This window comes from Heterodontus francisci, chromosome 7 (genome assembly GCF_036365525.1).
Source record: "Heterodontus francisci isolate sHetFra1 chromosome 7, sHetFra1.hap1, whole genome shotgun sequence".
Taxonomy (NCBI): domain Eukaryota; kingdom Metazoa; phylum Chordata; class Chondrichthyes; order Heterodontiformes; family Heterodontidae; genus Heterodontus; species Heterodontus francisci.
This window is the reverse complement of record NC_090377.1, coordinates 29,706,937-29,724,410: the sequence shown is the minus strand read 5'-3', so window position 1 is coordinate 29,724,410 and position 17,474 is coordinate 29,706,937. Positions and strand designations below refer to the sequence as shown.

Here is a 17,474-nt window from a genome sequence, read left to right as displayed (position 1 = left end):
GTCAGAGAATTGGTAAAGGGAATGTCTCTCAGTTCCGAAGGAGAAAGTTGATCAGCTGACCCAGTTCTGTTTTCTCCAGAGCAACACCAACTGGAATTGCATATATGTGGACATTAGGTAAGGGCAGGATTATGCTGTCCACTGTGCTTCAATAGTCTGCCAACAACGGCAAGGCTCACACATGAAATGCAGTGGAGGGCAAATATACTAATAACACAAAAATAGGGAGTTCGGCAGTTGAGGCCCCAAAAGCAACTTGCTGATTGCTGGGGAGGGTAGCAAGATTGACCAGCCAGGATGCCAACCAAGGCCATAAGGTAAGACTGGAGGTTGGGGGGAGGGGGGGTAGGGTTTCCAGGGGGTGTTGGGGGAGAGGAATTGTGGAAGGTGGGGCAATTGTGAGGGAAACCTACAGCTTTAATGTGGAGCCAGGAGAAGCACCCATAAAGTCAGAGAGTTATACAGCACAGAAACAGGCCCACTGTGTCTGTGCCGGCCATCAAGCCTATCTACTCTAATCCCATTTTCCAGCACTTCGCCCAAAGTCTTGTATGCTATGGCGTTTCAAGTGCTCATCTAAATACTTCTTAAATGTTGTGAGGGTTCCTGCCTCTACCACCCCTTCAGGCAGTGTCTTTCAGATTCCAACCATCCTCTGGGTGAAAAAAAGTTTCCTCAAATCCCCTCTAAACCTCCTGTCCCATACCTTAAATCTATGCCCCCTGGTTATTGACACCTCCGCTAAGGGAAAAAGATTTTTCCTACCTACCCTATCTATGCTCCTCATAATTTTGTATACCTCATTCAGGTCCCACCTCAGCCTTCTCTGCTCCAAGAAAAATACCCTAGCCTACCCAGTCTCTCTTCACAGCTGAAATGCTCCAACCCAGGCAACATCCTAGTGAATCTCCTCTGCACCCTCTCCAGTGCAATCACATCTTTCATATAGTGTGGTGACCAGAACTGTACACAGTACTCCAGCTGTGGCCTAACTAGCATTTTACACAGCTCCATCATAACCTCCCTGCTCTTATATTCTACGTCTTCGCTAATAGGGGTGGCACAGTGGTGCAGTGGTTAGCACCGCAGCCTCACAGCTCCAAGGACCCCGGGTTCAATTCCGGGTACTGCCTGTGCGGAGTTTGCAAGTTCTCCCTGTGACCGCGTGGGTTTTCCGCTGGGTGCTCCAGTTTCCACCCACCGCCAAAGACTTGCAGGTGATAGGTAAATTGTCCATTGTAAATTGCCCCTAGTGTAGGTAGGTGGTAGGGAATATGGGATTACTGTAGGGTTAGTATAAAATGGATGGTTCTTGGTCGGCACAGACTTGGTGGGCCGAAGGGCCTGTTTCAGTGCTGTATCTCTAAATAAATAAAATAAATAATAAAGGCAAGTATCCCATATGCCTTCCTAACCACCTTATCTACCTGTGCTGCTGCCTTCAATAGTCTATGGACAAGTACACCAAGGTCCCTCTGTCCCTCTGTACTTCCTATACTCCTACCATCCATTGTATGTTCCCTTGACTTGTTAGTCCTCCCGAAATGCATCACCAAACGCTTCTCAGGATTAAATTCCATTTGCCACTGCTCTGCCTATCTTACCAGCCCATCTATATCGTCCTGTAATCTAAGGCTTTCCTCCTCACTATTTATAACACCACCAATTTTCGTGTCATCTGCGAACTTACTGATCATACCTCCTATCTTCTCGTCTAAATCACTAATGTACACTACAAACAGCAAGGGTCCCAGCACCGATCCCTGTGGTACACCACTAGTCAGAGGCTTCCAATTGCAAAGATAACCCTCGACCATCACCTTCTGCCTCCTGCTACGAAGCCAATTTTGGATCCAATTTGCCAAATTGCTGTGGATCCCATGGGCTCGACCTTCTTGACCAATCTCCCAAGCGGGACCTTATCAAAAGCTTTACTGAAGTCCATGTAGACTACATCAACTGCTTTACCCTCATCCACACACCTAGTCACTTCCTCGAAAAATTCAATCAAATTGATTAGACATGATCTCCCCCGACAAAGCCATGCTGACTATCCTTGATTAATCCCTGCCTAAGTGGAGATTAATCTTGGTTCTCATAATTTTTTCCAATAGTTTTCCTACCACTGATGTTAGACTGTAATTACCTGGTTTATCTCTACTATGCTTCTTGAATAATGGTACCACATTCGATGTCCTCCAGTCCTCTGGCACTTCTCCTGTGGCCAGAAAGGATTTGAAAATTTGTGCCAGAGCTCCTGCAATTTCCTCCCTTGCCTCACATAACAGCCTGGGATACATCCCATCTGGGCCTGGGAATTTATCCACTTTTATGCCCTCTAAAACTGCTAATACCTCCTCCCTTTCAATGCTAATTTGTTCAAGTATATCACAATCCCCCTCCCTGATCTCTACACCTACATCGTCCTTCTCCATAGTAAACACAGATGAAAAGTAATCATTTAAAACCTCACTTATGCCCTCCGGCTCTACACACAGATTGCCACTTTGGTCCTTATTGGGCCCTACTCTTTCCCTGGTTATCCTCTTGCCCTTAATATACTTATAAAACGCCTTAGGATTTTCCTTTATCTTGCCCGCCAGTGTTTCTCCATGCCCCCTCTTCGCTCTCCTAATTACTTTTTTAAGTACCCCTCTACACATTTTATACTCCTCTATGGCTTCCGTTGTTTTCAGCACTCTGAATCTGCCATAAGCCTCCTTTTTTTTCCTTAACCAATCCTCCATATCTTTTGACATCCAGGGTTCCCTGGACTTATCGGTCCTACCCGTCACCTTTACGGGAACATGTTGGCCCTGAACTCTCACGATTTCCTTTTTGAATGAATCCCACTGGTCTGATGTAGACTTTCCTACAAGTAGCTGCTCCCAGTCCATTTTGGCCAGATCTTGTTTTATCATATTGAAATCGGCCTTCCCCCATTTCAGTACTTTTATTTCCGATCCATCTTTGTCCTTTTCCATAACTACCTTAAATCTTACAGAGTTATGGTCACTATCCCGAAATGCTCCCCCACTGACACTTCCACCACTTGTCCGGCTTCATTCCCTAAAATGAGGTCCAGTACCGCCCCTTCTCTTGTAGAACTTTCTGCATGCTGGCTCAAACAGATCTCCCTTTAAGCCTGTTGCACTAAGACTATCCCAGTTAACATTGGGGCAGTTGAAATCCCCTATTATTATTACCCTATTATTTTTACACCTCTCTGAGATTTGCCTACATATCTGCTCCTCTATCTCCCCCTGACTGTTTGGAGGCCTGTAGTACACCCCCAGCAAAGTGATTGCCCCCTTTTTGTTTTTAAGTTCTACCCATATGGCCTCATTTGAGGAACCTTCCTGCTCCTCCTGGCTCCACACTCAGCTAAGAATGTGTTTAAAAATTAGCTTTTTAGTGGCGCATTAAGATCAGTGGTTAGGCCACAAGTAGACCTGCTAATCCTGAATGCAGCAGGGCCGATGCTTGTCACATTCAGATTCAAGAAATTTCAGGGTTGAGTCCTAAATTTTTCTTTTATTTATTCATGGGATGTGGGCATCGTTGGTACAGCCAGCATTTATTGCCTATCCCTAATCACCCTTGAGAAGGTGAGCCGCCTGCCTATTTCAATCAAACTGAGTAGCTTGCTAGGCCATTTCAGAGGGCAATTAAGAGCTATTTGCATATTGCTGTGAGTCCAGTGTCACATATATGCCAGTCTGAGTGAGGATGGCAGATTTCCTTCCCTAAAGGTACATTAGTGAACCAAATAGTTTTTATGAAAATCCAGTAGTTTCATGGTCACTATTACTAACTTTTTAAATTCCAGGTTTATTTAATTAATTAAATTTAAATGCACCAGCTGCTGTGGTGGAATTTGAACCCCAGTCTTTGGAGTACTAGTCTACTAGCAGTACCACTATGCTACGGTACCCCTTAGTAGCATGGCTAGTGGGCCTAACACCTGTTTTAGGTGGCTGCCTCCACAATGTCTGAACTAATATCACATCAGATGTATTTCTTAAGCTATTCAGTCGTAGGAGGTTGGCCCCCTAAATTGGAATTCTTTGCACTCGTTTTCTTGCCATAAAACGGGGTCCTACTTCACCCTCAAAGAATTTAAGTTGAATTCTATGAGAGGAAATAGTTTCAGACTACAAATGCGAGAAAAAGGAATGCTTCTCTCAATTAGCAGAATCAGAATTTGAATAATTCTTAATGACAACACAATCCTTGTCAGTTTTGATGAGACAAAGTTAACTGGAGCCTAACTACTAATTCTAAAGGGATACCTAGTAAACAGAAGTAAAGAGTTCTCCTCTACTTAGGCTTGAAAGGATATTGATGAAATGCAGAAATTCTCAGGGCTTTGAGAATATCCTAAAATAACAAGCATAAATGTAAGTGTAATTCAAAAGCTCATGCTAAGAGGCTTCAAGAACATTATAGTCTCTGTTGCTTCAAATATATGTGTGTTGGTGCAGCTCAATTAAAATGCTGAACCTGGTGGAGAGTTTTACGGAGTGTTTAAGATGGTTAAAATGTTATTCATTTTGTTTCAGCTTCTAAGTGGAATTCAATCTTTGACATGGTCTTTCTGCCTATTCTCTAACATTCTGAGTCCTTAGGATCATCTAAGTGTTTGGAATGAATTTTGCATAGCTAAAATTCACTAGGATATCTGGGTTTTAACTGGAAAAGAATAGATTTGTTCGGTTAGATTTGCCTTGAAAAGATATAAACATAGGTAGACTGTTTCAGATCTGTGTGGCATCACTTGGAAAAGAAGTGATGTCTGTCACAGAGAAAGAAAGCAATGGGTGCAAGAACAAACAGATTAGTGAAAGAAGTTAGAGCGCATTTCAGAAGTAAACAGAAAGGCAAATGTAGAAGTGCAAATATAGAAAGCCTTTAGGAGAGAGTCAAAAGAACTTAGTTTTATGAACGTATGAAATTGATAGGCAGGATCAGATCAACTGGTACATCAGGTCTACCCACATGTTGATGACTGGAGCATCATGACAAACCCCACCTCGACTCCACCAGCAGTCTTGTAACCTTGGCAAGGTAAAAAAAAAGGTGCACTAAGGAAAGAAAAACTGTGAAAAATTCCTGTCCAAACCCCTCAGACTATCGCCAGCAGTCCAGGAGATCACATGGATCAAGTATTATCTATAAGGACACTTACCTTCTATATGATGCGATGTCTGGTTCAGTCAAGAACTGGTCCAACCTCCTCCTGAAGAGATGCAGAGAGTACACAGGGGCAAAGAGAACAGCGGCATAGTGGTTATGTTACTTTATTAGTAATCCTGAAGCCTGGACTAATAATGTGGAGACTTGAGTTCAAATGCCAACATTATATTTAGGGATTTTAACTTCAATTAAATAAGTAAATATGGAATACAAAGCATCTCCTAGTCTGTGCTGACCCTGGCTAGTTTCTAGTATATGGGCTGCTACAGACCTTATCAAATCAAACCCAATCATACTAAAGGTGACAATATAACTGCTGGATTGCTGTAAAAACCCATCTAGTTCACTCATGCCCTTTAGGGAAGGAAATCTACCATCCTTACCCAGTCTGACCTATATGTGACTCCACAGCAATGCTGTTGAATCTTAACTACCCTCTGAAATGGCCGAGCAAGAAACTCAGTTCAAGGCAATTATAGGGATAGGCAATAAATGTTGGCCTTGCCAGTGATGCCCACATTCTGTGAACGAATAAAAATAAGTCAGCATATTCCAGAAGCAAACAAAAAAGTCAAATAGTGATTCTGATGGGCTACTCAGCAGCACAAACTCTGGAACCAAAAGAAACGTAGTTGGCACAGTTTCCTCAGGCTGTCTCCCACTCTGCCACCTTCACTTTGGCAGGAGTTCAACGGGAACCCTGTTATGTGTGTTAATGCCTGCTGAAGTTATGGCATCGGAGTGGGAAAATCCCTGAGGAAATTTCCGGCGAATGTAACAGTTCAGTACTGGCAACATGAAAGGCATAAGAAGGGAAAAGAATAGGTTTCTGATAAACTAGAAAGAGGAAGGTTGCAAATGACTCGCTGATGGCATAATTTAGATGCCCAATAATGCAGGATGCAAGCACCTCTCTCCGCAAAGAGATGGGAGCTTCTGGCAGACTGAGGAGGTAATGTGACTTTATCCCTTAAATCAATCTTACACACAGGAAGTGCTTGAAAGCTATCTGCTGTGCTTCTGATCAAGCGACTGCACATAATCCTTGAAACTAAACTGAGTTGTTAGATGAACCCATCTAATGCTGTGAAACTATAGAGCGGAAATAGAATTATGCTGCATTAAGTTGAACTCAAGTTATGCTGTGGTGCTGTAAACTCCATTGGAACAGGCTGTTTAGCCCAATCAGTGTTGGTGTTTCTCCTCCATGTGACCAGTGGTCCTAACCCAATGTGCCCGCATTGTTCCCCTATTTCTTTATTCACCATTCCTTTAACCACCCTATCTAAAATATTCTTAAATGTTATTACGGGGATGGATTTTAGTTTTGGATGATTTTGGTAGTCGGGCCTAATTAGCACCTTAATGGGTGGGTGACGGGCAGCCCACTCAAATGAGGAGTGGGATTTCTGAGTGGACTCACATCCATTTAAAGGGCAAATGCACTCCTACAGCAAGGGCCGGGGGTGGGGGGGAGTTGGTGGTGGTGGAAGGAAAGCGGAGAGAAAAAGGTGTCGTGGTAATGTCACTGAGCTACTAGACCCACAGCAATGTGGTTGACTCGTAACTGCCCTCTGATATTGCCTAGCAAGCAACTCAGTTATCAAGGGCAATTAGGGAGGGGCAACAAATGCTGGCCTTGCCAGTGATGTCCATATTCAAATGAAAGAATTTTTAAAAAAGTGTCATTTCAACCACTGTGAATTGTAGTTGCTGCGGAGACTTAAGCAGTATGTTGCGGGCTAGAATCTATTGTTTCAATGATACATAGAAATGTAGAAAATAGGAGCAGGAGTAGGCCTTTCGGCCCTTCGAGCCTGCACCGCCATTCAATACGATCATGGCTGCTCGTCTAAACTCAGTACCCTGTTCCTGCTCTCTCCCCGTATCCCTTGGTTCCTTTAGCCCTAAGATCTATATCTAACTCTTTCTTGAATATATTTAATGATTTGGCCTCAACTACTTTCTGTGGTAGAGAATTCCACAGGTTCACCACTCTCTGGGTGAAGAAATCTCTCCTCATCTCAGTCCTAAATGGCTTACCCCTTATCCTTAGATTGTGACCACTCGTCCTGGACTCCCCTGCCATCGGAAACATCCTTCCTGCATCTAGTCTGCCCAGTCCTGTTAGAATTTTGTAGGCTTCTATGAGGTCCCCTCTCATTCTTCTAAACTCTAGCGAATACAAGCCTAATCGACCCAATCTCTCTTCATACGTCAGTCCTGCCATCCCAGGAATCAGTCTGGTGAACCTTCGCTGCACTCCCTCCATAGCAAGAACATCCTTCCTCAGATAAGGAGACCATAACTGCACACAATACTCCAGATGTGGTCTCACTAAGGCCTTGTATAATTGCAGCAAGACATCCTTGCTCCTGTACTTGAATCCTCTTGCTATGAAGGCCAACATACCATTTGCCTTCTTAACAGCCTGCTGCATCTGCATGCCTACTTTCAGCGACTGGTGCACAAGGACACCCAGGTCTCGCTGCACCACCCCCTTTCCCAATCTATCGCCGTTCAGATAATAATCTGCCTTTCTGTTTTTGTCACCAAAGTGGATAACCTCACATTTATCCACATTGTACTGCATCTGCCATGTATTTGCCCACTCACTCAACCTGTCCAAATCACACTGGAGCTTCTCTGCATCCTCCTCACAGCTCACACTCCCACCCAGCTTTGTGTCATCTGCAAACTTGGATATATTACATTTAATTCCCTCATCTATATCATTAATATATATTGTGAATAGCTGGGGTCCTAGCACTGATCCCCGCGGTACCCCACTAGTGACTGCCTGCCACTAGGAAAAAGACCCATTTATTCCTACTCTTTGTTTCCTGTCTGCCAACCAGTTCTCTATCCATGTCAGTACCTTACCCCCAATAACATATGCTTTAATTTTGCATGCTCTCATGTGGGACCTTATTGAAAGCCTTTTGAAAGTCCAAAGACAGTGGTGGAGGGCCTTGTGGAGCAATTAAGAGAAAACAAATAGGTCCTCTTCCACATTAATGGCATGAGGGTGGTTAACCAGCCTCTTCAGCAAATCTGGAGAGCAGTAGTTGCAATTCTCAACACCCAGAGTATCATCCATAGGACATGGGTTCACACGCTTGCCTGCTCCTGCTCACCTCAAAACAGGCATAAACCAAAGTCGGCATTCACCTGGTAACAACTTTCACTTTTTCTTCTAACTTGAGAAACCCTTCTTGCACATGGCCACCTCCTCAACTTGCTCCCAACTTGCTGCTGCTCCCTCTCAGCATGCACATTATATCAAGATGCCTCATACAGCTGAACAACCCATTACAAGAACCACACACTAACTCATTCTAATTCTTTCCACAGGCTAAGTTGTCACATTTGTGCTGCTAAATCTTTTCCTGCCATGCTGACTCTTGTTGTTTCTCTTGTTTCTTTCCATGACCTCGACCGTAATGCAGAAGATTTGAACTCTGCAGAAGAAGCACCATCACTCACTCCATATGTGCCAAGCACCAACATAGGAACTGGCACCCTGGTTGGGTTGATAGTGAGCTAAAGGAGGATGCATGACGTGAATCACAGAGTACAACTGATCAGGAGCAGGGGCTAATGGAGAGGATAATCCAGCTGATGACTGGTGCAGTTACTTTGATGAAGCTGTAAAATAAATCTACACTGTAAATTCTCCTTTGTAAAAGAAGGATTATGGAAAGGTGCATGAAAAGCTTTGATAGAATACAACTGAGGAAACTCCTGACAACCTCAATGGACAGAAAATATAGCCTCTGGCTTCTTGCTGTTTGGGCATTATCACAAGTTAATTTTTTTCGCCCAAATATGGCAGGTATACAAAGACAAAATACTGCAGATACTGGAAATCTGAAATATAAACAAAAAATGCTGGAAATACCTGCACTGGAGGGCATTGGAACTTTTTAAATTGCAATTATTTAAGTTCTTGCTGCTTTAGGTGAATACAGCTCTGATGAAAGGCCACCAAACAGAAATGTTCGGCTGAATCTTGTTCTCCTCCCGACAGCAGGTTTCGTGGCAGGGTGGGAGGGTGGGGTCGGGCCTGAAAATCGGAGCGACCGCCACGGAACCCGACGCTGGGATTGCCAGTTCTGATTCTCCCAGGGGCAGGATAGGCCTACGACGACCTTCCCACCCAGAGGCCAATTGATACTCTTAAGTGGCCTATTAACCGGCACTTAAGGGTCTCTTCCTGCTGCTGCTGTGATCTTACCGGCAGCAGTGGGGGCCTCCGCCGCGCGGGGATGAAGTCTTGGAAAATGAGGAGGCCTTCCTGTGGGCTTGGGGGGGTGGGGTGGCGTTTCCCTCCTTCGTGGGCAATTTGTGGCCCACTGAGGATCCCCCGGTAAACAAGTCACCCCTCTCCCCCTTACCAAATGCCCACCCACCTCCTCACCAGAGCATATTGTTTACTGCACTATGGAGAAAGAAAATTGTGGGGTTTTTTTTATAAAGACATTTGCTTGTTGGGATCGGTCTGCTTTTTTGAGGTAATAGAAGCTACTACAGAAATTAGTTTTTGGCCATACTTTGGTTCACTGAGCTGGAAAAGAAAGAAAAGACTTGCATTTATATAGCACCTTTCATGATCTCAGGACATCCCAAAGTGCTTTGCAGTCAATGAAGTACTTTTGAAATGTAGTCACTGTTGTAATGTAGGAAATATGACAGTCCATTTGCGCACAGCAAGCTCTCACAAACAGTAATGTGGTAATGACCAGATAATCTGGTTTTTTTGTGATGTTTGAGGGATAAATATTGGCCAGGACACCTTTTTTCTTTGAAATAGTGTCATGGGATCTTTTATATCCACCTGAGAGGCAGACGGGTCCTCAGTTTAACGTTTCATCTGAAAGGCATTACATTAAGTTTGAAAGGCTGACTCCATCAAGTTGAACTGCCCATTTTATGTTAATTTAAGGTATATATTAAAGGAAATTAGAAATAGAACTTTGTTATTTTGGGTTCAGAAAACAGTTTAAAATATTTATGCGAATTAAATACTGTTTCTATTTATCTGCTGATTTATTTTACATTTTATAAATTAATACCTCACAATAAATAATTCTTTGTAGTTTAACTCAAAATATATATCTGTCAGCATGCATTTTTCTAGCTATCAAACTTATCAGGAAGGTGTATTGGGCATCCCAGTGTGTAACTGGAGGAAAAATTAGTTGTTTTATTCGCATCTCTGAAGCAAGTCCATTCACTATTGTCCTTTCAGGCACAGAAGGAAGCCCATCCTGTCTGTGCTAATTCTTATGAGAGCAATCCAATACTAGTTCCCTGTGGATCTAACTGTGGCTCTACTATTGCCTGGTACAAAATGAATATGATTTCTTTGTCTTTGTATGACATGCCTCTGTTTATAAACTCTGAAGTGCTATTGGCCTTTTAGTGACATTATCACTCACTTTTTCAAGGAATTATGTATTTTTACCCCTAGGTTTGCCTCTTCCTCCACATCCATCAGTAACTTTCCTTTGAGTACACCCATTTGCTTATTTTTCCTTCCAAAATGCAATACCTCATACTCCCACATATTAAATATTTGGCTATCTGTCCACCCATTCACTAAGCTGTCCATGGCCACCTGAGGTTTTTGAAGTCCAGCTTGCTCTTTATCAACCCTTCTCTATTTTTGTGTCATCAGCAAATTTCAATATTGTGCTTCCTATGTCAAACCCCGAATCAACATAAATAAAATCAAGAAATGCTGGAAATACTCTGCAGGTCTGGCAGCATCTGTGGAGAGAAGCAGAGTTAACATTTCAGGTCAGTGACCCTTCATCCAAATCAACATAATGGACTGAAGGAAAGCCCAGGTATTCCATACCCAACCTTAATTTGGCCTCCAACCCTTGCAAATCGAAAGGCACCAGAATGAACACGTATCATCATAATTTTTCCTCATGAGGCTACCTTCATGCCACCCTCTGTCAACCTACGTGGATCTCTGAACAGCTGGTTCAGTAGCAGCTAGAAAAATAGAGATTGCAACATACAACTCAAGTTCTGACAGTTAGCAGGATTACCCCTGGACTTCCTAGTTTCATTGTTTTCGTCTACAAGACTGGTTTGTATTCATTTCCCTGTCAGTTTTGATTTCTGATCAGAGGGTTTTTCTGTTTTCAGTGATAATCTACAGCAAAGCTCACGATACTTGGTCTGCACACCTTATTTGTCTATACTAATTAAGTGCTAAGTGTCAGCTATGGCTCAGTTGGTGGCACTCTTTCCTCTGACTCACAAGGCTGTAGGGTCAAACCCCACTTCAGGCATTAAGGGCAAAAATCAAGGTGGATAGTTAATACTCTCTTTAATTTTTTTGTGTGTTGTGCACGGCCTGTTCATTTCAGTGTATAGGATCTTTAAATTTTTTTGTGCAGCTGCACATGCGTGGTGACTTAAAGGGGTCAACTTGTGCTTAGCCTTAGCGGGAAATTTCAGCTTCCTGCGAGGCCATGCAGCTTAGGGGGAACACTGCTGGCACTTCAGTGTGTACTGAGGGAGTGCTGAACTGTTGGAGGTGCATCTTTCAGATGAGATGTCAAGCTGAGGCCCCAACTACCCTCTCACGTGGACATAAAGGATTCCATTGCAACACTCTGAAGTAGAGCAGAGGAATTATCCCTGGTGTCCGAGCCAATATTTATCCCTCAATCAACATTTCAGAAAAAAAATTATCTGGTCATTATCACACTGCTGTTTGTGGGAGCTTGCTGTGCACAAATTGACTGCTGCATTTCCTACAACAGTGACTACACTTCAAAAACACTCTATTGGCTGTATAGCACCTTAGGATGTCCTGTGGTCATGAAAGGCACTATATAAATGCAAGTCTTTTTTTATTCATCTGACAAATCACAAAAAAAAGCTCCTACTCCAAATTCATGACTGTGACCTGAACAATTATGTCCCATATTTCCATCACAGCCTTTTAATTGTTTACTTGGACCATAAGAACTCAAGCTATAATTTACCTAAAATGTTCTGGAACAGCTTTCCTGTTACTGCAGTGAACAGTCATGCCATACATCAACCTGAAAAGTCCTTCACAGTACTGTCCAATTTCCACATAAACTTTAAAATTGGTCTTGGGAAATGTGAGAACAATGAACTGTGACGTATATTCAGTTCTTCTTTGTCTCAACCTTCGAATAGCCATCTCTAATTCCCTTTTTCATTGACACTAAATTATTCATCAGATCGATGCAAACCCCATTGTCTGATGTCAGCAGTCGAAACTACAGCCAGCATAGGAGGGGGGAAACAACTGGATTGCGCACTCAGCATTTTCAAAGGTTTCCCCTCCTCCCTCTAACCTATTCTGGCTCTACAAAGAGGTACAGGGAACACTTACAATGCAACCCACCTAATGCAATGAGGTGTCTCATTAGTGACACTGGGAACTGTGATTCTTTGCTGGCAAATCCATTTGCTGGGACTGCATTTCCCATGACCTTTAGTATCGCGAGAGAAGGTAGCTTTTGAAGCTCGTGGTGATGTAATGGTGCGATGTCAAAACGTTGGGGAGAGAAGAGTAGCTGGAGCGGAGGAGAGGTTGGCTGGTGCTGATGCGAGATGGCAGGGAGAAACCGAAGATGCTAAACCAACAAGGACCGTTGTCTGTACTGCAGGAGCACTGACTGATTGACCTTGAGAAGTTAATGCATGCACCGGAAAGTGCTGTTTTCATTATTTTTTTTTAAAAAAGCAAAATAATAATACGCTGATACCCGTTTATTTTCTTCTAAATGTTATATTTATAGCTTCTACATCTTGCAGCTCTAATGCAGAAATCATAGCATCATCAGTGACTGGTGAGGATTGTGGTGCATTCATTGCTACCATGTTCAGCTAGAGGGGCAGGGTTGTTCCTGCATTTCCTCCGTGGGATATATTCTTTATACCTCTTTGGAGGTTTGGCTGTGATCCTGTGTTACTGTTAAAAGGCGAGAGATGGCGGAGCCAGCTGAATGCAGCATTAAAGTAATGTGCCGATTCAGGCCACTGAGCCAAGCAGAAATCCTGAGAGGAGATCAGTTCATCCCGAAATTTAAAGGCGACGACACAGTCAGTCTTATAGGGGTAGGTTTTTTTTTATTGATCATTTGAAAAATAATATCCTGTGAAAGTTTTTATTAATTGAAATTAAAATTCTTTTGTAGTATTTAGTGGATTATATCGCTTTGTTAGCAGGGCAATCGCTTTGATTCAGTTCTTCATTTCTGCTGTCAGTGCACAATCGGTGTGTCTGGGGCATTATGAAATGCTCAGTGTGATTCTGCAGGGACTGAACAACGATTGTCTTATATTTTACATGAACCATTTTAAAACCTTCCAGCAAGATTTTTGTAATTTGATTCATAGATGATCCTAGTGCAAGTTCTGTTTAGCCGGATTACCTTTTGGAAAGATTTCGTTTCCATTTTCAATCCTAACTCCAGGCAACGCCGTAACTAAAAAAAAATCAATGTAGTGTTTTAAGCGGAAATTTCTGGTGTGAATTCAGGAGCTGCGTTATCCTCACTGGGAATCTAACCATCCAGAAAAGATGGGGAATGCAAGGAGAAGCGAGGAAGGTAATCCAAAGATACTTCAGTCAAATTGGTAGGAAACGCCACAATTTTATTGCCTCTTTTTTTAGTCTTCAAATGATATAATCAGGGAGGGTGGGAGAAACGAGGATGAACTACCACATCCCAAAGGAAAGATATTCAATTCGTGAATCGCTTTAGTTACCTGGGATTCATTGGTGATGTGATATCGTGATTAAATATTTAGTAACTTTTATCCCACTTTTATATTTCGCAAGGACAAAAGTACACTTAACCCAACCATTTCTTGCTCTGTAATTGTCTCATTCCAGCTCTGGTGCAGCCTGAAATTGATGAACATGATGTCATCCAAGCACAGTGAGCATGCGCAGTTCTGCCTGCTGTAGCATTCAGTTCTATGGGAAAGCCGCCCATTGGCAGCAGCTTAACTTGATCGGTGTTGAATTCGTTTTAATTTCCACCGAATTTTCTCTCTTCATTTCTCCATCTGCCTCTCCCGAAGGTGCTGATCCTTGTTGAGATGGTTCCACAGCTGCCCGTCCTCCTGCACCCATTGCCCAGTCGGCTGTCGATGGTGTTACAGCGGAGCCTATTCTAATCACGCATGACATATCCACTTTCCAGCCGGCAGCACTGCATAATGATTAGGGCTGGGGGTTGAGGCTGATTTCTTCCCATCCCCACCAAGGCTTACTTAGCTGCCTTGAGGCCAATTGTAGCATTGCAAACTGTTGTGCTACCTGAGACCAGACAACTTAGCACAGACTGATGATCAAACCAGTTAATTGCACCAATAAATGAATTTTATCATCCAATCTATCTCCTGGTGTTAATGTGCTGTGTAGATTACATCTACAGCACCGAAACAGGCCATTCAGCCCAATTGGTCGATGCTGGTGTTTGTGCTCCACATGAGCTTCCCCTGCCACCGTTCTTCATCTAATTCTATTAACATAACCTTCTATTCCTTTCTCCCTTATGTGCTCATCTAACTTCCCCTGAAATGCATCTATGCTGTTCCCCTCAACTACTCTGTATGGTAGCGAGTTCCAGATTTTTACCACTCTTTCACCTGAGTTCCCTATTAGATTTATTGGTGACTGTGTTATATTTATGGCCCTTAGATTTGATCTCCCACACAATTGGAAACATCCCTGTTTACCTCATCAAACCAGTTCATGATTTTAAAGACCTTCAACCTTGTCTTTTCTAGAGAAAAGAGCCCCAGCCTGTTCAACCTTTTCTGATAAGTATATCATCTCAGTTCTGGGATCATCCTTGTGAATCCTTTATTCTAGGACTAAGAGCTGAATGCCCAGGAAACACCAGTACAGTGGGCTAAATGATTTCCCATTTCTGAGTGGAGTGGCTTTTTTAAAATATTTATTAGAACCTGCAAGGAAACACACAAGGAGCAGTGATAAACACAATGCGTATAGGAGAAATAACCCCTCAGAGTGGAATTTAGTCTGACTTTGTAATGACACTTATTACATCCAAATAGGGGCTGATTCCAGTTTGTTTAACATCTGTCATAGGGAAAATGCTGGAATCTATTATTAAGTGGGGTACATAGAAAATCTCAATGTAAACAGACAGAGTCAACATGATTTTATGAAATGGAAATCATGTTTGACTAATTTATTGGAGTTCTTTGAGGAAGTAAAGTGGATAAAGGGGAACCTGTGGATGTGCTATACTTAGATTTCCAGAAGGCATTTGGCAAGGTGCCACATTCAAAGGTTACAAAGCAAGATAAGAGCTCATGTTGTTGGGGGGTAACATATTCGCATGGATAGAGGATTGGTTAGCTAACAAGAAACAGAATGGGAATAAAAGAGTCATTTTTGGGTTGGCAAGATGCGACCAGTGGAGTGCAACAGGCATCAGTGCTGGCACCTCAACTCAATTTATATCAATGACTTGGATGAAGGGGCCGACTCTATGGTTGCTAAATTTGCTGATGACAGAAAGGTAGGTAGGAAAGTAAGTTGTGAATAGGACATAGGAGTCTGCAAAGGGATATAGATAGGTTAAGTGAGTGGGCAAAAATTTGGCAAATGGAGTATAATGTGGGAAAATGTGAACTTATCCACCTTGGCAGGAAGAATGTTATTTAAATGGAGAGAGATTGCAGAACTCTGAGGTATAGAGGGATTTGGGTGTCTGGTACGTGAATCACAAAAGGTTAGTATGCAGATACAGTAAGTGAATAGGAAGGCAAATGAACAGTGGCGCAGTGGTTAGCACCGCAGCCTCACAGCTCCAGCGACCCGGGTTCAATTCTGGGTACTGCCTGTGTGGAATTTGCAAGTTCTCCCTGTGTCTGCGTGGGTTTCCTCCGGGTGCTCCGGTTTCCTCCCACATGCCAAATTGGCCATTAACAATTGGCCCTAGTATAGGTAGGTGGTAGGGAAATATAGGGACAGGTGGGGATGAGGTAGGAATATGGAATTAGTGTAAATGGGTGGTTTATGGTCGGCACAGACTCGGTGGGCCGAAGGGCCTGTTTCAGTGCTGTATCACTAAACTAAACGAAACTTATTGCAAGGGAAATGAGACTACATCTGGAGTACTGTGTACAGTTTTGGTTTCCATATTTGAGAAAAGATATAAATGTATTAGAGGCAGTTCAGAGAAGGTTCACTTGACTGTTACCTGGGATGGGGGCGGCGTTATCTTATGAAGAAAGGTTGGGTCTGTATCCATTGGAGTTTAGAAGAATGAGAACATATAAGATCCTGAGGAGACTTGACAGGGTGGATGCTGAAAGGATGTTCCCCCTTGTGGGAGAGACTCGAACTAGGAGACAGTTTAAAAATAAGGGGCCACCCATTTATGACAAAGATGAGGAGAAATTTTATCTCTGAGGTTTGTGAGTCTTTGGAACTCTGTTTCCCAGAGAGCAGTGGAGACAGGGTCATTGACTATTCTTAAGGCAGAGTAGATAAATACTTGACCAACAAGGGAGTCAAAGGGTATCGGGGGTAGGTGGGAAAGTGGAGTCGAGGCCACGATCAGATCAACCATGATCTTATTAAATGATGGAGCAGGCTTGAAGGGGCCAAATGGCCTACTCCTGCTCCTAATTCGTATGTTCATATGTACATTCATAGATCCATTGGAGGAGCCAAAGGCTGCAGAGTTGTTTGAATTGAAGCAAATTACTTAATATTTCTTGCAATTCCAACAGGCTAATTATGTTGCCATCCTGGTGCTAATGCAACATATATGTAAATACAATATAACTGTAGTTTAAGGTAACTGATTTAAACACAAGCTGACTTTTTGTCCATCCTGTGGAGATGGTTTCACACCTCTTCGGTTTACGCTTCCTGCTGTATTACTGCAATTAGTACAACACCATCTTTTTAAGCGTTAAAAGTTTAAGGAGATCCCAGGGAATTCATGGGAACAGGCATGGCATTTAGTTCTTAGCTAACATGACCAATTTCACACCATTTGGATGCTAACATATGGAGTTCTGAATGTACACTTTTTCCCACCTGAATTTGGTAGGTTTGAAGCTGGCAATGTTAATTTTTGGTGTTGACTTAACCACTTTCAGTGAATCATGCAGGTGAGAAATTACTGCTACCTAACTGACCTCCTGTTATATTTTTAACAATGAGTAACTCACAATGCAGACTTGCCAAGTTTTCAAAAATATTCGTATTCAGTGAAATTATT

The 17,474-nt window shown here is 42.8% G+C and overlaps 1 protein-coding gene across 1 annotated transcript in view; it reads left to right on the top strand.

Annotated features, from left to right (window-relative positions):
- Positions 1–13,185: 13,185 nt before the first annotated feature.
- The window catches only part of kif5c (kinesin family member 5C), a 149,303-nt gene continuing 145,014 nt past the window's right edge, over positions 13,186–17,474 (top strand). Inside the window, exon 1 of the mRNA XM_068034489.1 lies at positions 13,186–13,314. Within this exon, the coding sequence (XP_067890590.1) occupies positions 13,186–13,314 (129 nt within the window). The remainder of the gene's footprint in view (positions 13,315–17,474) is intronic.